The 24,244-nt window shown below is 38.2% G+C and overlaps 1 protein-coding gene across 1 annotated transcript in view; it reads left to right on the top strand.

Moving 5' to 3' along the window:
* The first annotated feature begins 2,296 nt into the window (after positions 1–2,296).
* Positions 2,297–24,244, top strand: part of LOC124282505 — a 96,924-nt gene continuing 74,976 nt past the window's right edge. Inside the window, 1 exon segment of the mRNA XM_046718515.1 lies at positions 2,297–3,816. Coding sequence (XP_046574471.1) covers positions 3,254–3,816 — 563 coding nt within the window. The 5' untranslated portion in view covers positions 2,297–3,253.

Here is a 24,244-nt window from a genome sequence, read left to right as displayed (position 1 = left end):
CTCCAGATGTTTAGTGTAAATTTAAACAAAGTCGTACATTAACGAACATTTCATGTTGTTTCCATGACCACGTCAATATGTACATAATTTAATAGTTAGGATACAGCTTTTTGGCTGATACATTTAACCATGCTTATCATTGAGCATGTAACACTCTCGAAGTTTACTTAACATGGAGTTTGTGTAGATCCGGATGATAACGCTAGTTCTTTAACAATTTGGAAGTTTAGATGAGCCATCACAATTTCCGTTAGTATCTACATGTAAAGGTAGATAAGCGGAGTTGGGTTGCATAACATGGGCTAGATACCAATGTTGGTAGAACGCGAATTGAAGCACGGGGGGAGTTATTTATGCTGCATTTTACAGCATTCGAGAGACAATTAAGATATCCTTAGACGTGACTCACGCTAAACAAACAGAATCCTGCTAACCTCTACTGGCTATTGTTTCAGCTTTGAGTGCACTTACTGTGTTTTCACATTATCTGATCAAAAGTCATTCATGTGTCGGGGGCAGGTTTCCCGACTGACCCCAATCTCTGTGCCTCATCAGGCATTTTCACAACCCTGATGGGGAAAAAGACAGTACACGGCAATCTTTTTCAAATTTTGAGTAAAAGATACAGAAAAAAACAATGGGTATTGCATTTGTCGTGAACGGGTCGTGTTTCGTAGACACACGTGTTTAAATCTCCAAATGTTTCCGTCCAGCAACACGTTTTGCACACCAGGGATATGAACGGATGTCAGAGTCGACTTCAGCAACGACATCCCTGCAGACTAAAGTCAGTTTTTAGACAATCTGTTTCATTATTTTACAACATATTTATGTTTCACATTCTCGAACTCAAACATTCTTGACGGAAAGAATGATTTGTACTTTTGGTGTCTGATTGGTCAACTGGTATTTTATTCTGTTGCTTGTAATATACGCAAGGTACCTCTTGGGTCCAAATAACTAATGTCTGTTGGTAGCTAGCTAGTAGGTTAACATGAGGGGAAGAGGACCAAAAGAACCCCCGCCAGCCGAAACTGCGATTACGGACGCACGCACGCACACATACCCACACGCAATATGAAGATGGCCCAGATTCGCCCTGGTTATTGGTCATTTGGTATGTCCCCAAAGCCATATTAACGCTACGAATGACGTAGCTCCATATGCGGGATAGTCGCAGCAGTCAGATCGCTTCTTGGAACCTTCAGATCCGCACTCGTGTGTTTCCCCCGTAGTGGTAACCATAACTATCTACATCACAGCAACATTCACCTGACACATTTACATTCCACATGTGGTTTTGTGTCCATCATTGGCGTAGTCATAACAGGAATAAAACCAATGCAGCACTTTCACTCTTCTACATTTACCCCAACTCGCTCCACACACACACACACACACACACACACACACACACACGCGTGCTGGTCGTAGGATGCGACCAACTGGATCGGATGATCATAGAAGAAAGTGAGTCAAAGTGCAACAATGACGTCAAATGTTGCTCATAGTATCAGTCACTTGTATGATCGAGACCTTATTTACTTACCACAAAGTTGAAAAGTTTAGCAGTTAATACAAAACGGCATTTGTTCGATACAGGGCTACTTCTTGCCGTGTCATCAGGTGAAGTCACAAAGTTTCATGGCTACTTCTTGCCCCTTCAGAAGTGGCACTGAAACGTTGCGTGTGTATAATATGAAGAGCTGCTTCAAAAAAGTTTCTGTTCCTATCAATATCTAACTTCTAAATGTCTGTAAAGACTCATCGTTTATGATGATCCAGGCTGTAATATATAACACAATACAAAGTGCTGCTGGGAGACCCATCCCACACGACAGGAGCCCCACACGATGCTGTACACGCGAGCCTTTCCACAACGGGCCGAGGCCCAATGATCTGTTAAGCCTTCCTCCAACAGCTGGGCTGTTGAGTACTTGTCTCCTGATGGCCAAAGATCCTGTTTCAAGAATATCGTTTCCACACACGTTCGAGAAGCAAGAGCTGACATTTTCACGATTCCAACCTTTCTTTCAAATCCCATTCAGCTGCAGCTCTGTACAGGGTACACCACATATACTTCTTATCTTAAATTTCTGCATAAAAACTACACATACCGCCATTTTCTCAACTCTGCTCCGAATTGAAGTTTTCTGGGGACACATTGATTCCATATGTCCAGCGCTTGGGGTGAGAAAACAAGTTACCCATTTTGATTGGCCAGACCAGGAGGTAATTATCCAATCAGAGCACCCTTGGCTGAACTGCATTGGATGTTAGCGCCTGGATGGTTTAGTATCACATACGCGTGGAAACTGCTCGATAAAGGACTTATGAATCTACATCAGCTGTTGTGACCTCAAAATGTATATATAACAATCACCCGTCGTTTTTCTCACGGGCCACTGAGGCATGTGACCTAATTTATATGTGTATAACTGTCGACTTCAGGCAACCTGGCCATGTGACTGTTCGGGAGAATAATTCGTCTGCTACTGCGAGCGAGTTACATCAACAGTAGCACGTGGGGCAACGAACGCCTTCACCAAGCAGACGGGTAATGAGCTTGTGAAGATCGATAGTACATACCTGTAACAGAATACTTGAGGAAGAACGCTGTTTTGAATTTTCTGTCACACGAAGGAAAGATCCATCGCCTGTCACAGTCCACGTCTGCTACGGATTAATATCACAGTGGGCTCGCTTCGACTATGACAATTCCCCGAGGCAGACGACACCAGTTGGACAGTTGCAACAAGTGCAGTTCCATGTTAAGAAGGGAAGAGCGATGTGAGTAAACTGTTTGATGATAATTGAACCCAATTGACTTGGACAATCGCTATTATTTCCTGAGTTGCTGTCGGAGCTAGTGGTGTGTGGACTTACTCTGGTAGTGAAGTAATTACTGATGAACTCGATTTTGACGGGAACGCGCCTAACTTGTTGCGTGTATAGGATTGTTGGAACGTAAAATGAATGGAACATGTCGCCAAAGAAGTCTTTCCCAGAAATGTTTTAGTCGGTCGCAGCTAATGTCATGAAACCGGTGTTCGTGGAGGAACCAGGTGATGCCTTGTGTTAAATAGGCCAAACGGCTTCTTGTGTGTGGCATTCTCAAGCATATTCTCCAACTGGAAAAAAAGTGGGATTAAGTTTCTTGTGACCAACCTGGCATGTGGTGCCGCAATTTAGGAGAAAGCGGCGACGCAGAAAAGTGCTATCGGGTGAAATAACTTGTGTCAGCGGCAAAGATATGGATACCTTGAAGTCATATTTCAGTCGAATCTTTCCCCCAAATTCCACCGGAAGAAGGGGCAGTTTAAAGAACCGTCGGGGTGGTAAGTCTCAGTATGATTTTGGAAAAGGGACCCTCCCGGCACGTGCAGCATCCACATCTCAGGTGGAGACAGATGATGATATGGATTTACCCAGGGACAGAAGAATCGCGACGTTTATGTCGGAATCCCGAAATAAAGAACTCTCCAAATCACCCCCTCCTACTAAACCCCCGCGTAAGGATCAGATTTTCTGTGTAGAATTCTACCAGCCAAGGGGCAAGGAATTGGGCATCGTTATCGACAGTGTACCCATTGTTTTTGCTCGTCCAAGAACTGCCAGCGATAGTGGGAATGAAAGTTATAGGTCTAGCAATGGTGTTGTGGCGCCTAACGCTAGCTCCACCCAAACATCGGCATTCCGGGTTGTATTAATTAAAGCTGGAAGTTTGGCGTACGCTGACGGTCGAATTAAGATAAATGACGAAATAATTGATATCAACGGAAGATCACTCTTAAAGGAGACTCTGGAATCCGTGAGGTAAGTTGACGTTCCTATCATTTGGCAGATTAAGTTCCTCAGAAAGAGGTGTCGTATTCGGTATCTTCCTTTTCCGCAAAGGTCACTTGTGAAGATAACCTTTGATAAGATACATGCCTCAAGCCTGCCACACAGATAAAAGGCTTATGTTCATTCGTTAACTTGAAAACATTAAATGAAGTTACTGATAATTGATATTGCCTGGAGCAGTAGGAGGTATTGGTGGGTAGATGAACTTTGTAGATCTGATACAGGAGAGTCTCTTTACACTACCAGAACACAGGACAACTAGTCAACAAGTGGAAGAGTAGGAATCCAGGATTTTTAAAGAGTGCATGCAGCTGCACATTAGACAAAGTCATGAACTCACACAGGCACTCAATTGAGGGGTTCATTTAACATGTAAAGTGGCTGAAGAATGGATGTGCACTTAATGTGTCTGTACTGGATCTGTCACTGATAGTCATATTATACCTTGTCTCTCTGAATCTTAAAATTACAGGTAAGACCAGACCAATTTTATTTCTTATTTTACGGATTTTGTCCTCACAAAACCGAAAGGCAGGAGGGAAAAATAAAAATAAAACCACCAGTCAAAGTAATATTCCTTCTAAATACTCAAAGTATTTTACTTTTGGCAATTTATGAAGTGTATATGGGGCAAAAACCATCTAAAAAATTTCTTGTAAGTTTACAGTTTTGGCTAATAAAAACATTAGGATTTATGTTTTGAGCACGGAAAATGAATTTTTTTTTTATTATTATTCTTGAAAAAATATGACAAGCGGATCCGTAAAACAAGAAATAAAATTGGTCTGTCCTAACCGCTTTTGAAATGAAATCTGCTCAGAGATTTCAGTGTGTGGAAAGCTATAATTCTCATATGGTATATTATGTTCATTAGTCTCCATTGTCTCAACATTAGTGGTGCAGACAGTTAACATAATAATTGTCTATGAACAATACCAATTTCTTGGCTGTTATGACTGAGGTACTTGATTGAGTGTGGGTCGTGCCACCCTGACACCATGGATTGTGACTCACAATATCCACCAATGGATTGTCTGATCCAGACCTGATCAACTACAGACTGTAATATACCTGGAGCAAACAAAAACTTGGAATGTACTAAAAAATTGTTACGGATTTGATTCTATAATATCCCATGTGCATAATTGTTTTATGCATATGATCAACTATACTGATATGAAATAATCAGATGTCTGTAACTTATCTTTGTGTTGTATATATCTAGAACAAAAATATTTGAGCTTTGATAATACAAAATCCTGTAAAATTCATTATAATACTTGTATCTTCCATATAATATATCCAGTAAACTTTGCACATAAATTATGCATTGGTGCAAAAACAGAACAGCCAAGAAGGTCCAAATAAAGTGTTTTGTGTATGCCTAGAACTAGTAACTCTATGTTAGAGTTTGATTCATACATATTGATATCTAAGGGATTATGTATTCTAACTAATACAGACCGCCTCCGTGGTGTAGTGGTTAGAGCGTCTGCCCGGAGAGAGGAAGGTCGTGGGTTCGATCCCCGACAGCGTCATACCAAAAGACGTTAAAATATGGTACTTGTTGGTCCCAGCCTGGCGCTCAGCATTAATGGGTACAACAAGGACTGGTCAGCTCGGAGTCAGTATAATGTGTCTGAGTGGGGTATTCATGCTTGACTGTGGCGTGGTATCCCAGTGGGCTAGCACTATCAAACCAGCTTAAGTCTGGGCTAGTACAAGCAGCCGCACATACACATACACACGCATGCACGTCATCATATATATTCTCAACATATATTATTGTAATGAAAATACATGAATAATATTTTTGGGGTAAATACAATAAAATATGTGAAAGCTAATTACCGTAGATGCATTTTGAGTCTTAATATTTGGTTTTGTACTCAAAATATACTTATTAGAATTAATAAATCAATGTTTGTATGAGTAGACCTATTTGTGTTAATATGAGAAATATTCTCAAGCACGACGTTAAACCCAGTTTCACCTCACCTCTAACTAATACAGCTTATGCAAGCAACAAATGGAGTTTCCCATGAAGCGTTTATTCATTAGCTATCTTACATAGGAGAATTGGTTCTTAAGATTATGAACAAACACTTGGAATTATTACCTGTTTATTCTGAACTTCCAAATATGTGGACTAAATAATTGATGCCCTGTGTATTTGCCAGTATTACATCAGCATCAGTTATGTATCAGATGAAATAAAATAAATGTTGTCTTTTCCAAATTCCAATTATTACAGATGAAATGTGTTTGGTTAAAATATGTTTCATAACTTCATTTTGTCATAATAAACGGATATCTGTGGATTGTCTCACCACATGTCATCAAACCCCCAGGCCGTCCTTGTCATTCATGCCTTCAATCACTGGTTTCCCATGGTCAGATTTGATTAATGTATAATTCCATATTGAGGCATGTTAGATAGAAATGATTTGAAAACTGTAGGCTTGGTAAACCAAGTTTATCAAGCACAAAAGTTCACAAAATTCAAAGGTTTCATCGAAACATTAGAACAATACATAATGCTGATCCAGTTAATGTCTCGCACAGCAGCTTGAACGATAACACAGGCCTCTTGTATATACATTATAGGTTAAGTGGTTAAAGCATCCTTTTAGTCTTATCATGCCAAAGACCCGGGTTCAATTCCCCACATTGGTACAATGAGTGAAGCCCATTTCTGGTGTCCCCTGCCCTGATATTGCTGGAATATTGCTAAAAGCAGCGTAAAACCATACTCACTCACTGTGCTAAAGTTCAAGAGATAATATTGTCTGTGTTGAATGTATCACATGTAATTGGTAACAACATTTATCTCTGGACACCTGTTTCAGAAGTAGCGATACTGAAAACATTGGAAGTGTTTGCATTTGTGCTGGCAATCTTAGCTGTGAAATATATGAGCAGGTGAGCTACAGGACCATGGCACTAGCATTCTACAGACAAAAAAATAAATTTCTAATCCTTGAAATTAAGAGCCTCCATCAGAACTAACAGATTTGGGGAGGTCTTGTGTATATTTTCCTTTGCCTCGCTTCCTGTGAAAGTTCACACAGTGTATGTGCTGTGACAGAGCCTGTGTAGATGAACACTGTATATAAACGTTTCAGGATGGAGAGGTTGGCCATATATATAGGTCAAGTGTATCCATATATATCAGGTACATTCTTCCATGCTTAGTAGGCCTAGACTCTCTCTCAGTCTATTTATACAACACATGAACATAAAATCACATTGACCAGAAGATGCAATGAAAATATCAATTCATCTTTCAAGAGCTGCCAATTCCAAGGCAATAGCTTCGGGAGAGATGAATATGTTTTGGTTGTTAATGGCGTTTGACCAGACTGGCACTACTTGTCTGCTGGCAGAGATGAACATCTGGAACCCATTTAGACATGCTGGATAGTTAACATGGTGAAATAGGATGAGGCGGAGTATTATGTCATTGATGCACGTATTGTAACATTCAGCTCCACTGTGTTTGCTGGTTATCAGGAAAGACAGAATGACCAGATAACTGCAGTGTTACATAAGCTAGGTGTTCATGGTTTATGCAACTACCATTGATAGGAGCTGCTTATCACTGTTAGATATTCAGATGTCACTAAAGTTCTGTTGTTCATCAGCAGACTAACATGTGACACCTGTTCGTTATGACTGTTGCCAGGTGGTGGTGGATGATGATGATGATGATGATGATGATGATGATGATGGGTGTCAAATGCTGTAGTGATGATGGTGATGATCGTGATGATGAGTTACTTTCATAAGTTAAATGATGTAATGATGATGATGGGTTAATTTGATACGTGAGGTGATTGCGGCTGTAGTAGTGACGATGATGATGATGATGATGATGATGATGATGATGATGATGGGTAAGGTGTTTAAATGCTGTAGTTAATTCTGATTTCAATATTCCATTCCGGCCATGGCAATGCCTAAAGGACACAGTCAGATATCAAGATTTTAACAATAATGTTTATCCTATTAAATAATCAAAGATAAATGTACTTTCATATGAGTAAACAGGGAAAAACATTGGAAATAAGCAGTTTTATGTAGCCTCTGATGATCTGATTATCACTGAGATAAGTGATGGGTTGATATTTATATTCTCATTGGCACACTTTAATTCCGAAGGGCACAACTAAGCATCTTTATAAGTGCCCTGGGACACACACACACTGTTTTATCATGATATTATACATATCTATGCAGTTAAATCACAATGTGAAACACAAAATTATCTGCTTTGTTGCAGGGTGGTTTCCTAGTCTCTCTCACAGTCCCCGAACCACCTTATTTTCCCTACTGCCAAGCCCTCCCTACAATGTAGTCTGTCTCACAGTACCTGAACCACATTATTTTCCCTACTGCCAAGCCCTCTCTGCAATGCTAACCCCTGAATGAAGCAAGTCTAGATTTCCCCAGGTTCAGGAATTTCCCATCTCACTTGGGCTCCTTTTCAATTTAAATGGGTTAATTTTGTTACTATCTAAAATTATATATATTCAGGGACTAAGCGTTAGTCTAGGTGGTTTCTGTAAGAAATATAAGATTTCCATTATCTATCCATAGATCAACTACTTCTTTATGTCCCCTTCTGTTCAGCCTAGACCACTCAATGCATTCCCATGTCAGATGTGGTTAGATGCCTCACTTGTTCCGGCCGTTAAAGTACCGGTATATCATGTTAATATTTAATTAGGCCACATCCCCATGCTTTCTTACTTGTTGTTTAATACCGCACTCAGCAATATTCCAGCTATATGACACCGGTAAATGATCGAGTTGGACCAGACAATCCAATGATCAACATCATGAGCATCAATGTACACATTTGGGATACCACCCAATCCCCTTAGTCGCCTCTTATGACAAGCATGGGTTGCTGAAACCCAATTCAAACCGGATCTTCACGGGTCACCAGCATCCTGTAACATATCTGTAAAGCCACACAGAAACATGATCATACGAGAATACATGGTACAAATTTCTTATAAATAATTTTCAAATAGGATGAAATTAAATTAAAGCTTGAAACTAGACCTATAAAAAATGATGAAATGTTTACGAACATATATCATTGTAATGAAAATACATGAATAATATTTTTGGGGTAAATACAATAAAATATGTGAAAGCTAATTACCGTAGATGCATTTTGAAGTCTTAATATTTGGTTTTGTACTCAAAATATATTTATTAATAAATCAATGTTTATATGAGTAGACCTATTTGTGTTAAAAGTGTGCTGTATTTCGTTTTCAAAATGAAAACATGTTGTCTGTTTGAGTCATCTGTTGGTCATTAGTCAGCAGCTGTTACCATGTAGAGAGTTCCAACATGAGGCCCTGTAAAAGGTCTGTACATGGAACGTAATCTGGGAACTTCAAGCTCCACAGGGGAGTCAGGGTAGCCTAGTGGTTAAAACATTCGCTTCGCTAGACTGAAGATCCAGGTTCGATTCTCCTTGGGTACAATGTGTGAAACTTATTTCTGATGTCCCCCCGCCTTGACATGGATGGAATTTTGCTAAAAACAGCATTAAACTAAACTCACTCACTCACACTCCACAGTCTCTGGGCAGATCTGAGTACAGGCTGACCACTGGAGGATATAGTTGAAGGTGAAAGTGTTTGAGGTGAATTTCAGAAGTCACAACATCCTTATTGTAAGTGTCGGTATGTTTGCATTTGGTCTGGCATCACTGTATATTTGGATATAAATATATACTGAACAACATTAAAAATGCACCACACTAAAATGCACCGACGATGCTCAGATATCATGTGTACTTTTCATTCTGATGGGGATATGTCGTATTATATGGGTGGTGCGTTTCTAATGTTGTTCAGTATATATAGTTTGCTCTCTCAGTGGAACATTGAACTCCCTCTCACAGTTTATTTGTTGGGTTTCTTCTTGAGGAGCAGTCAGGTCCATCCTACTGTCTTACTGAAGAGTTTCTTCTCATAAGAAACATTTAACAGGCACTTGAAATCAGACTTCAGGTGCCAAACTCTATCCTAGCTGTTACTATGTGTCACAGGCTGTCATAAGTGCCACTGTGGCGATTTTATATGGAATGTACTATCAGGGATTTAGGGGATGCGAATTTCTGTGTCCTATACGCATAAAAATTGGCAATGGACGCAACGAAATTTATTAGCACGTCCACAGGGACGCAGAAAAAGTCCAAATACGTTTTGTAAAAATGCCAGTCAAGTAACAATAAGTTATCACTGAGTTTGCTACTAGCTGAGATATGGTATCATTTGCAATTTAATTACTGTAACAATGTAAGTGATGATCATGATACACAATACAATTACAGTATTAATGATAATATTTAAGTGTCTGGGACCCCCATTTTGTTGTCCAGGATCCCTAAAAATTAAAGAGTATGAGTCCAAGGGACCCTCAAATACAGGACTCAAGGTATATCCCCGTACTCTGATAATTATAAACACTACCATCACTGCTCGGGTCAGAACAAATTCTGACCACTCGAAAATGTATTAAAATTCAGCACTCGTGACATGAAAGGGACTTATTCCCCACACAAAAAGGAATGACCCAAAAGATATTTATTGAATTTGAGTAAATAAAGCAACTGTTTCCTCTTTTGCAAACTGAGAAGGAAGGGATTTTTCTTTTAGAGACAGATTTTTTGTCATAAAAACTTATTTTCTTAAGTTCTAAAGTTTCTTAGCATTGCATTTAATAATAAGCCTGCTTGAGCAGCTAGCTAATAAACACATAAACAAAGCATATTACATGTCAGAGGCAAACCAAGGGTGTTATAAAGTGTAGTGTGGTGGCATAGTGATTAAAGTGTTCGTCAAGCTGAATACCATGGTTCGAATCCCCACATGGGTTAAATTTGTAAAGCCATCTCTTGTGTCCTCCACCATGACAATACTGGAATATTCCTTAAAGCATTTTGAAACCTTATCCACTCAATGTGTCAAATTTTTAATTCTTAACTGCAATGGATTTATGGAGAAGTAAGTGGTTCAAGTCACACAGATACTAAGACATGGAAGGAATTGGTAACAAACATGTTGGCGCTATGAAAGACCCTGATCTCTTCCCTTTGAATCCCCTTATATCCTTTAACATGATGGCAGGATGACATTAGTTGTACCAAACATGCCAACCTCCTGTCCTGAAATGTTTACTTTACTTGAAAAGGTTAATTAGCTCAATTGCTAGTGTCACAAATTCAAATATATCTTCCATCTTAAGAGCTGAAGTCGGTTAAGCATTATGAAAAATCAACTGTGTCCTCTAGAGGTATCTACTTCTTCCCTGCAACAAAATTTAACACATTCTGTTTCCTTCAATACATGTTAACATCAAGCATCCTTTTTAAAAGATTCTTTTTATCAGGCAGCCAATTTCAAATGAAGTGCTACCCTTTGAAGTGACTTCTTTGAAGGGATTACGTACACCTGAAAGTTGTAGCCTCTGCTGTAGATGAGGATGGGATCAGGATGTGTATGTACAAAGGAAATGAAACCTTCAAGAAGTGCCATCCTGGAAGTTGAAGAACTTTTGACTAACGTGGATGGTTGTCGTTAGAGGGTAATACTTGCAGCCAACAACATTGCCTCATACCTTCTGGAATGTTTGACTGTATGGCTCAATTCAAGGGATCTAAAACTTATATGAGGAATTTTGGTTTTTCAGAGGACAGGAAGTGTTCTTTCAAATTTTCTGGGTTTATAGCTAGTTGTGCTTGAATGAGGAAAAATTGGTTGCTATGTTTACTTTTTGTTGAAGTATTATTCACTTCTATTTTGAACAGTATTGAAGCATTGACAGATGTTCGGAATTATAGCCAGCCTTCCAATGGTACTAGTCAGTAAGGATTACTGTCATTGGTTGTGGGAAGGGTTAGCTAGAAGACTACAGCCTTTTTTTCAACACTTCTTAAAATGCTAGACAATTGTATTATCTTGTTTTGCTGATTTTCTTGTCAATATGCCAAGATTCTTTTATAAAAAACATGAAATTTGGGTTAATTTGAGTTGTAGTTTTTTAAAACCTACAAAAACATTTTGTTTAAACTAAGAATTTTTTATCTGAACACAGTGTTTGTTTTACACTCATCTTTTTATTAAACTATTTTTGGGTAGAATGTTTAACAGGGATTATATTTGGGTGGCCCAATGAATGTATTTTAATGATGCACTTGTGTTGACAAGATATGATCAGTAATGTTAGAATGTTTATTAACACACGTTATAGGAATCTTGAAAACAGAGAAAAGGATATTCTACTACTAGTATTTGAATACTGTAACTTGTGATCATTGTAAATGTGTTTAAATCTTCATGAGCAGAGCACGGAGAAGCGATAGACCAGCTGCTCATAACGTTCATTCATCTTAGCAATTAGGATGAAGGTAGTTTTTAAGTGCAGTGCACCGTTGATGTGCATATAATGATCATGGCCAGTTATCTATGCACATCGGCTACACATCTGGCACTCAGTCATTTCTTTGTCTGTTCTGTAGGTGTACCAGAAGTTTTTGTGTGGGAAATGTCAGGAGGCCAAACGGAAGACAGTTTTATGTCTGTCTGGTGTGGCTGTTGGTAACCAAGCCCTGAAACCTCCTTGTCAGTACCTGTGAGAAACAGGGCAGCCTATGCTACATGTTCCTGCTAATTAAGGCACTGATGACTGTCTGTTAAGTGGATTGTCAGCAGTCTGCTACCAAGGGAAGGTGACATGTTGGAAAAACCATCTGTGAGACGAAATCTCATTACTGTCATTTCTTGAGAGGCACGAGAATTAACTTTTCAGAAAGAATTTTAAATGAGATTGAAATCTGTATCTAGTGGTAGAAAAAAATATTTATTTCATAATATTTGAAATTGGGTTTAACGTCGTACTTGAGAATATTTTGCTCATATGACGACGTGCATGCGTGTGTATGTGTATGTGTATGCGGCTGCTTGTACTAGCCCAAACTTAAGCTGGTTTTATAGCGCTAGTTCACTGAGATACCATGCTGCAGTGAAGCATGAATACCCCACTCAGACACATTATACTTACTCCGAGCCGACAAGTCCTTGTTGTACCCATAATTGCCGAGCGTCAGGCAGGGACCAACAAGTACCATATTTTAATGTCTTTTGGTATGATGCGGTTGGGGATCGAACCTGTGACCTTCCGCTCTCGGGCAGGACGCTCTAACCACTACACCACGGAGGCGGTCCCCTACCTCCCAGACCCTAGAAAATAAGAATTAGAGCTCTACTGTAATGATTTGGCAAGTATAGATTAGCTCACAAATGAATAATTGTTTTTCAGGCTCCATTTGTATTTTTGTGGATATATTTTTAAAAAGATGACTTTATATGGGGAACTTAATGACAGTCTAATGGATATGGTGAACAAACTTGTACAACAAACTAATGGACTTAACACTTTTAACTGTTAACAGTATAAGAATCTAGTTCAGAATGTTGCTCTATACAATAAACAGAACACTATATGCTTCATTAGTTTGCCTATTCACAAAATCCCGCAGGAGTATGTGAAAACCCTGTGTATAACTGAATTTACTGTTCCACATGGACACAAATGTCAGTAGATAATGATGTGTAGATCAAACTAGAAACACTCAGTGTCACTATTGTCCATGACAATTAACAGTGCTCATCTCAATTAGCAGGAAATCAGCGATTGTAAAGTAGTGATGACTGTTAGAGATGCTTATCTAACAAGTGGACTTACACATCAAATCTGGTAAATAGACATGAATACATACTCAGGGTTTAACCCCGACTCACAAAAAGTATTAATTTTAGGAGTCCTTGCAGACAATGTGAGGGTTCTGTGGAGTAAGGGTATAGACAAATGTATGTTTTGATCATTCTTAAGAGCCTGGAATGAATCATTGATCATATGGACTGATGGATGAAATGATGCACATAACTGTGTTGTTGGTACAGTGAATAAAATTGTGTGTCCCTCTGGATGCAGTGAATTTTTTTCTCCATATATTCTCTACATTTGTGTGAACTGGATGCAGAATGTGCATCACATAAAACCTTGCATACTTCTTAATTGCAGAGATGGTTTTGTGATATTTTGGTTCAATGTTTATTAATTCTAATTTTAATTCAGTAAGGGAGACATATTCTCTAGTCATTTTGAAGTATGGATATCATAGTGGTATTCATGCTTCCCTTGGAGTTAAGTATTTCCAAGTTTTACCTTTTTCTAAAGGTCACAGATACATGCTTATTTTTTTGAGTTGTCTCTAGATTACCACAGTTTCTGAAATGAAGAAAGTCTCTGTGCTCCTTTTCATTATATTTCATTATTATAATTCAGGAACTGTTGTTTTGTTGTTGTTGTTGTAAAATATGTTCATTTCAGAGACTAGATGTTAGTCCAGGGGTATACCTTGTTTGTTGTTTAATGCTGCACTCAGCAATATTCCAGCTATATGGCAGCAGACTATAAATATTCAATCTGGACCAGACAATCTAATGATCAACATCATGAGCATCGATATACACAGTGTGGATATGATGACATGCATGAACCAAATCAGTGTGCCCGACCACCCAATCCTGTTGCTGAAGACTAGTTCTAACCTGGCTGGATATGTGACACCATGTAACAAAAAAGATTTTCTGTCATGCAGTTTCTTCTGGCTCAGAACTTATCAATCAACCCTCAGATCACAGCATGTCAGCAGGATGTTGGAGGGATAGCCTGAGATGATACGGGTCTAGTCAGACCAGTCAAAGATGTGAAATCCACAATGAAGGATATGTTGCTTACAGACCTAGAAACATTATCAGAGCAAATGCATCTGGGTTTTAAACTAAACGTTATGTGAATTGACTGGAGTTGATTTTAGATTCAGATTACACATTTCCTGGAAAAAACGTTACAGATGTTTGGGAATTTCATTTAAATAGCTTGCAACGCTGTCAAAATTTGTCAACATACCATGTAAACAGCAGAATATTTCTGTCTCACATTAACCATATAGTATCATGATGTACTTGTATAGCCTTGTGAATGGGAACACGCTTAATGGTGGACATCCTTTATCCTAGACTAACACTCAGTCCCTGAATATTTATAATTTTGATAGTAACAAATAAACCCATTTAAATTGAAAAGGAGCCCCAGTTAGATGGAAGATCCTGAACCTGGGGAATTCTAAACTTGCTTCATTTAGGGTTTTAACATTGCAGGGAGGGCTACACAGAAGGGAAAATGATGTGGTTCAGGGACTGTGAGACAGACTAGCTTATCCTTGCTCCAATGCTGTACTGAATGAAAAGCCCATATGTAATCCTTTAAGTGATCTTTAATGAAGCAAGTCTAAATAAGCAGACAGTGACAACTTTTTCATATGATTTATATTATCTGAACTAATAATTATTGTCTCAGAGACTTGTGCGAGTCTAGACATAATTAGTCATGACTAAGCGATAATGAGTAGAAAGCAAGCCCAGCCTTCTTCAGTAGTGCGGTTCGTGGGAAAACCCATTCAGATGCCTAACTTATTTCCCAAGAATTTTCAACACCAGCAGAAACTAGGTGTTGCAAACAAAGAAGTCAGACTGCTGTCAAGTTCTTTTCTGCATCTTGAAATTACAATAACAACAGCGGCATTTTTAGAGTTAAAGGGCTCCAAGAGAAATGCTCGGTAGAAAACTGACATTATTGATATAATGTTGGGTTTGGCAAAGGTGCTTATCTTGGTGTTGTTTATCCCAACACTTACACAACCAGGAAGTCACTAGCTACTGTGCATGATGTAATTAGAAGGCGTGAAACAAAATAATTAACTGGTGATGTACAGATAGGAAATGTTATGAGATTGTAGGCTTGGTATCTGTTCGTGATTAGTCTGTGCCATCAAGAAGATTTCATTGGAATGGGAGTGTCCATATTAAATTGCCGAAGTGTTAAACTGTGGTGCAGTGGGTTTCAACGATTTTCTGGGATCCATATATATAATTATCGCTCGAATCTGTTTTACCAGATAGTTGATAATTATTCTTTGGTGTTGATGTTTTATGTTTTGTGATTGATAAGGGATGAGGAAGACCTTTTTGAATCATAAGATCTGCTTAGGAAATGAGCAAAACTCCAGAAATTGTTATGAAGTTTTATCTAAACATTCATACTTGCTTGGATGTAGTTCTTTATGTGGTGTAAATATATATTATGTATGGGGAAAAAATACCAGCACCTTGAGTAAGCACTAGTTGCCTGGATATGTGCGCTATATAAATATCGTATAATAATAATAATAATAATGTATAGTTTTTAAGTACCAATTATGTCGATAATTGATTGTACGAAGTTAATGTATGGAATAAATCCTACCGGTGTTGTGCGATGGATTTATTGTGTCAGCTATGACTTACTAAAAATAATCAACAGGAAACACATTTCATTCATTATGAGAAATGCCAGTATGGTAAAAATGACTGATTTTTATAAAACATCTGTTTTCACAGATTCTGCTAGATTTATGTCTGTTGTGTGGAAATAATGTTAATCAGAATCATATGTGCCTTAGAGCTACATGTTAGCAAGAATGAGAGGTTTCTAGGGATGGAACATTAGTGAATACTTGCTCAAACCAGAAGACATTCTGTCTCTTGGAAATCCATTGAGATATTGAATAACTGAGAACATACATGCAATATTAGATACAGACAAAAAAGATTCAGGGTTAGAATTGGTCTCCAACAACCAGTGCTTGTCATAAGAGTCAGGAATTGGGTGGTCAGACTTGCTGGGTTGGTTGACTCATAACATTGTTTCCCAGTTGTGTAGATTGATTTGACTAACAACTAGTCTCTGAAATGAACATATTTTACAGAAAAAAAGCTCATAGTAAAAAAAATAAAATATATTGAAAAGGAGCCCTGAGACTTTCTTCATTTTCTGAAGCTGTTGAAATCTAGACTTGCCATATTTTCTAGACTTGCATGGGCTTTCTTGGATATATTTGCTGCAGGGGCTGTATGACAGACTATAGATTGATGTGAGTCACTGGATTGTCTAGTCAAGACTCGATCATTTCTATGTATTTATAGTGCCATTATATAGCTGGACTATTGCTGAATGTGGCATTGAACAACAAAGAACAACAGCAACAAAAACAAACGTACACAAAAGATGGGCTTAGTCTAGTCGCCGTGTTTGCAATTTCTGTTGAATATGAACTTCCTGGTCCTTCAGCCTGACTGTGGAGTATTAATTTAATCAAAACCAGTCTTGATGATAAAAGGCAAGTGTTGGGTTTCAAGTTGTAGATAGTGGATAGCCAGAACACATGTTTGACAACATTGTTAGAATAAGTTAAAGCTTGCAATAATGATTGTGGTTTTGATTAAAATTATTTTTAAAACAAAGTAGGTAGACGTTTTTAATGATTTTTTGATAATAATTTTCAAGCAACTGAGTTGCAAAGGTGTTGTAGTTTTGGTTTCTACTTGTAGTTCTATGTGTGGTATTTGTTTCGCGACAATGAGGAAACGAATGAAGATCTGGGTTAGATTTGACCTTCAACAACCCATTCTTGTAATAAAAGATGACTAACAAGATCAGGTGGTCAATCTCGGTTAGTGCATTTCATTGTATTCCAGTTACATGTTCATGATGTCACTCACTGGATTGTCTAGTCCAGACCTGATTATTTACAGACCACTGTCATATAGCTGGAACATTACCGAGTGTGGTGTTAAACAACAGACAAACATACTTCCTATCTGTGAAAAAATGTTTCAGTTGTGTAATGGGAACTACCTGAAAACATTTAAATCTAAAAGTTGCTATGGTTGTAATAAGGAATTGATTACCAATCACCATTGTCATTAAATAGTTGGGAAGTCAGTTTTCAGATGATCAGCGACACTGGCCCTTTGAGCACATCGGTTTTGACAGAAACTAGATAGAAGAGCCTATGGTATTTTCATACAGCCTGAATTCCATTAGATATTTGAAACTTTTAGTAGCTACCTGCTGGGATCAAATTCTGATGCTGTCGAGGCATGCTGCATTCTTTTCTAATTAATTAAATGTGAAAAAAACATGTGAAGTCTATTCTTGATGCAGAAACTAACTACAGCTGCTTGTAGTTGGGTGGAAGGGCCAAGCAGAGTATAGTTCAAGCAGTGTAATTGGTAGAGAAGCTAGTTGTCTGTCTCAAAGTCCCTGAGCCACACTAATTTCCCTTCTGCCTAGCCCTTTCTACAATGCTAGAGCCCTTAATGAAGCAAGTCTAGATTTCCTCAGGTTCTGAATCTCCCTTCTCACTGGGGCTCCTTTTCAATATAAAAGGAATTGATTGTTTCTATCAAAATTATATATATTCAGAGACTAAGCGTTAGTCTAAGAATCTCCAATCTCACTGTAAAACTTTTCAAGTAATGATATTTGTGTTGTCCATGATGTTACCTTGAATTTGAACTCCAGTGAATTCAGAATAGAACATGGTGATTCATTAAGAACAGCTGAAAGGAAACATTTTGTTGCCAGGAAACGAAAAATAACATCCCATGGCATATTCTTCCGTTTATAAGCAACAGTGCCCTTTCTCCTGCTCTGCATGCATGAATCATTGTCTGGAAGGATATCTGTGTGAATGAAGCAAAAATATTACACATGACATGTCATAGGTTACAGGGAATTAACATTAGAATTATCATTGTTCATTGTTCATGTTGGTGAGTTGGGTTAAATCTTTGGGATTTCAGAGATTGTTTTGGGGATTGATACTTATCAAGTAATATTGTTATAGTCATTGTCAGGGGCATGGGGCACATTCATTTTAGATGTGACAGTTCACTCACTCACTCACTCACAATAGTTGTATTGTTTACTTAATGAGATTTCATTAGTTTCTAATCATGCCCTTTCATGATTCCATATTGAGAGCTGTATTGCATTACAGCCAGTGCTAACATCAATCAGATAGTAGAAAAGCATGTAGAATGTTTATCACTAGGTGTGAACCAGTGCAGGAGACTTCACAGTGGATGGTCACCAAGATTAAACTGTCATTTTTTTTTATTTAACAGACAGTACACTGAAAATACTATGGATGTTATCAAACCAATGGTGAAGGGTCCTTTTCATAACCCAAATATTACTAACATGATTTTGTGATTACTCATCTAGGGTACCACTGCAACTACCCACTATTTCTAACACTGAATGAATTAGCACATTTAACAGACCAAGGACACCAGGTGGTCACAAGCTGAATCAGCGCATTCAGTCAGTAAGGACACCAGACAGTGGCATACTGGATCAGTGCATTCAATAGATCAAGGACACCAGGTGGTCACACAAACATAACTGAATCAGCACATTTAATTACCAAGGACACCAGGTGGTCACAAAACTGAATAACTTAATCAACACATTCTGTCAGCAAGGACACCAGACAGTCGCATACTGAATCAGCACATTCAGTCAACCAAGGACACCAGGTGGTCTCAACCGGGATGAGTAGCTTCTTCTGACTGATGATTGCAGGTGTTCAATAAATGGATGCTGAACAGCCCCTTCCAGTGGTAGCCCAAATCTACTTGTGTACAGTAATGTCCATGATCACTTGGTTTCCTCATAGCTTGGCCTTGGGCTGGATGTCCTCTGATGACTTCATCTACATGGCTGCTTATTGAATTAATTACCTTTGTCTGGGGCATAGATTAACAGGTCACAGAAAACCAAGACAACAGAATATAGGTGCTCGTAGAGGTCACATGTGCCATTTTGAACACGGAATGGTTACATGGTTACAAGGCTTATCATGGTTAATTTCACATACATAAATCCTGTGTTATGCTTTGTTTGTATTAGATATTATATGTACAATCCATATTTATGAGTCAGTAACCTTTAAAGATGTCTATACCTATGAAGATCTGGGTTTTAATTGGTCTTCAGCAACCCATGCTTGTTGTAAGAGGCGACTAATGGGATCGGGTGGTCAGACTCGCTTGTTTGATACATGTCATCGTATCCCAATTGTAGATCGATGCTCATGATATTAGTCACAGAATTGTCTGGTCCAAATTCAGTTACTTACAGACCAGAAAAATAGCTGGAAAATTGTTGAGTGCGATATTGGACAACAAACAAACAAACAAAAATCACTATTGGAAACTCTGACACCATTCTTTGCAAAGGGAACATTAATCCAGCAATCACAACAATTCTTGTTGGGTCATTCAGCCATGCCATGATCCACAACTCCATAGTTTGAGTCCTAGGTTAGACCTGAATATTATCCTTGGTTTATCAGGTGAGTGGTGGTGCTCTCTGTCTTTTCTGTGTGGAATGACTGAAACACTATAGATTAACTTATCTTTATGAAAATATTTCATGCACAATACAGTTCTCTACACTAAATAATGTTTCTTCTAATTCGGTTTAGTTCTGTTAGACATGCTCTGTTATGATGTGGATTGGTTTTGGTGTCATTACATTTGTATATATTTCATTGTCCTGGTGCACGACTACAAGCAACTGAGCTCTTCTAACAGTCACAGTTAGCATAATCATTCGAAACAGAGAAGCACTGCTGTTATGTTTTTGCTCACATGCCCACATCAATCAGTCCTGTGTTTTGACAAACTGAGAACTGGTGTAATCATCATGTATTCTAAGGAAAGCACTACATACTCCAAAAAACCAGTCATTCATTACAATGAGAACTCATCAGTACAGGGATTGTGATGTTGACAGCAATGTCTTATATCAATAAAGATTTCAATTGTTTCAGGTTTTTGTTATGGGATTCTTCTCGTTGAAATAAATGGATCTGAATGTGCTTCTGGTTTCATTTAGGATATCCGCTCTCTCAGTTCATAAAGCTGGTGATGGAGCTATCATGTAGGTAGAATGTGTCTGCGTGTGATGGTAGAAAAGAAACAAGCAAAAAATACTTTTGATTTGCACAGTCAGTATGCATACTCTATGATTCTGTACAATACAGGTAGACTAGCGTATGGCCTCTGAGAATATATTATGTATAAAAAAACAAACAGCACCATCTAAATTGAAAAGGAAAACTTGTGAGATGGAAAATTATGATAATCAAGACTTGATCATTTAGCACAATAGCATTTTAGTAAGGGTTTAACAAAATCAAAAGTAAAATGGTTAAAGGACTGCCTTTATACTGCTATCCTTGCCTAGACTAACATTATGTCACTAAAAACAAATAATTTTGATAGACTGACTGACTGACTGAGTTTGGTTTTACGCTTTTAGCAATATTCCAGCAACATCATGGCGGGGGACACCAGAAATGGGCTTCACACATTGTACCCATGTGGGGATTCGAACCCGGTCTTCGGCGTGACGAGCCAACGCTTTAACCACTAGGCTACCCCGCCGCCTCTAATTGTGATAGAAACAGAATAAGGTCCATTTATTGAATTGGAGATTCAGTATGATGGGAGACTCCCCAAACTGAAGAAAATGTAGACTTGCTTGATTTAGGTCTTGCAATACAGTAAAAGGTGGGCAGAAGGGAAACTAATCAGGTGAAAGGACTGTTAGAGACTTGCTACTGTACAGTAGTCAGCCCTGTTTGTGTAAGTGGGTGTCTGGCAAGGTATGAGATGGCTGCCACCAACCAGGTGTCAGATGATTGGACTACAGTAAACATTATACAAACAGTCTGGAGTCAAACCAGGGTCAAGAGGTGCTGGTACACAGATGCTGGATGAACCTGTCCATCTGTGCTGTGCTGGGATAGTGTGTGGAGAATCATGAATTTGTGTGGAGTGATGGTGTTCTGTGCTGTGTAAAGAGTTCAAATTAATTATTAATTTTAAGGAATTGACATTTTAAAATATTCTTAATAATTGTACGAAATGGTAGGTTTCAATCTACGAAACTGTTGTTTGATGTATTGTAATTGTTTGCCTTACACTTGTACTGTAATGATAGGAATTAAAAATGATTAAGGAAAATTGATGAGGATGAATATATATTTTAGGTTTCTTTCTAAAAGTGAATTTAGTACCTGAATTGAAAAATTGTATGAGGTGTTTGGATTTAGAGCAAGGTTGAATTAGAGGATATTTTGAAGATAAATTTATACTACCTTAAACTAAAATGGTTTCGTGTATAAATACTCTGTTTAAATGTCACTTGTCATGTCTTGAATCATGGAGTCAGATGTATTCATTTACAACAGATCTTGTCTATCTGAACCTTAAGGGACAACACTGCAGGTTTGGGAACAATGCACTTTTTCGGATTTCAATTAGTGCTGTGAGGGGGATAGTTCTGATGTTGCCATACAGCTAGGCTAATGAGTTAATCTAATTAGCCAACACTTCACCAGGGGACTACAAGCACTATCACATATAATTAGAGCTCAGTTCCAAAGTGGCAATCACCATTGTTTATGTTCATGGACATTCTCATGCACAATAGCCATTTTACCGCAAAACTTGAAACTTGACAAAATTATATGGATTTTCTTCAAATTTTCATGGGATTAATTTCTTAAAGGAGATGCTAATACGTACACAAACCCAAAAATAACTTTGAGGATCGTGAACCGTTCCTAAGGAACATAATGAACCAACTCATAAAGTCTGACTACCCAATCCTGTTAGTCACTTCATATCCCTGTTTTGTTTGTTTGTTGTTTAATGCCACACTCAGCAATATTATATCTATATGGCGGTGGTCTGTAAATAGTTTAATGTGGGCCAGGCAATCCAGTGATCAACATCATGAGCATTGATCTATGCAGTTTGGATACGATGGCATGTGTCAGCAAAATCAGCAAACGTGACCACCCGATCCTGTTGCCTCTTATGACTAGTATGGGTTGATGAAGACCAATCCTAACCTGGATCGAAGTTAATGAAAGTTACAGAATTTGCCAACATTTCAAAATATGAAGAGGATGAATAACATGAGTTGTTATGACAACCTACATCTTCTTCGTTGTGAGTAATGAGTTATTTTGCCGAAACATTGTGAAAAGGCAGAATTACTGTTGGTGGGATGTAGTGAATTTGGACATTAATGGCTGTTTGAGCACAAACTCTGTAGAGATAACACATTTTGTTCTAGTTTTTCCAAGAAACAATAGAGTACCATACAGTACACACAGGAGGAAATCAGTACTCTGACAATGGAAGAAGGATGCTGAATAGCAACATGTCTGGACAGCTCTGATTTCAGTTAACTAATTAAGACTAAGTAGATATGTAAAGCTGTCCTACATTCTTGTCAAACTGTATCTATGTTCTAGTGCATCATATACACCATAATGAAGCTGATATCTGTGTATGTTGTAGCTAACTAATATGCATATTTTGCTGAATTTTCCAAAGAAATTACATTTCTAGTTCAACCTTAAGTCTAAGAGCAAGTCAGAAAGTTGCTGAGTTTTCCATAAGGTTCTCGACAAGTATAGTGAAAATATGGTGACTTGGAAAATATTCTGCTGGTATTGCAAAGTTGTTTTGAAGTACGACACGAATTTTGTGATGAACAGTTAGGACTTTCAATATTTATTAACTTTTGATAGCAATTTCTCCTAAAACAATCATAAAGACATTGATTATCACAAGCACTGTTCTGAAAAATGAACCAATCAAGTAGGAAATATGTTAATATTAGACTCCTGTCAGCTTTCTAAAAAGCTTGATTTGTCCTAGAAGTCAATAATTGTTCAAAGAACAGACAGCTCCAACAAAGTCAGTAATTGTTCAAAGAATAGACAGCCCCAGCAGTGAAAGAAAGTGAAACAAGTTCAGTGTCAACTGTTGGAAGATGGTAATAGGCACCATTTTGACAGCACTGACAGCAGTAAGCTGACAGATACCCCATCCTGTTTGGAGAATTCTGTACATTGCATCCTCCAACCTGAAACTGTGACTATGCTAGGAATCTCTGACAAAGCAATTACAGGCCGTGTCAGCTTGGCCCAAAGGTCAGCATATGCTGCTGAAGCTGTAGCTCTTCTCCAGGGATTTCAATGATCTGTTTCAAATCATCACTGGTGAGTTACCTTGGACACCTCATCTGCAAGAAACCAATTGGACTGGACTTCCCTTCAAAGGTATATTCAGGAGGATGGCCAGCAGCAGATATCGAATGAAAAGGCTAAACTGCAAACATGGAATGAAAAAGCTTAGCAGATCAGTACAATTATTGATACAGCGTGCTGGTATTTTTATGAGTCTCCAGAGCTCTGTTTGATTAAACGGAACCTTTGGGAATGTATCTTTGATACAGTTTGGTTCTGAGAAGAAAGACAAAGCTGCATGATATGCTGTTCTGAAGTTGATGACCTTGACCTCCCGTCATGGCAGGTGATTCAACAGAACAGGTT

Source organism: Haliotis rubra, unplaced genomic scaffold (genome assembly GCF_003918875.1).
Source record: "Haliotis rubra isolate DU_JTF1 unplaced genomic scaffold, ASM391887v1 Scf3, whole genome shotgun sequence".
Lineage (NCBI taxonomy): Eukaryota > Metazoa > Mollusca > Gastropoda > Lepetellida > Haliotidae > Haliotis > Haliotis rubra.
The sequence above is the reverse complement of the archived record's forward strand: the minus strand, read 5'-3'. Positions and strand labels throughout refer to the sequence as shown.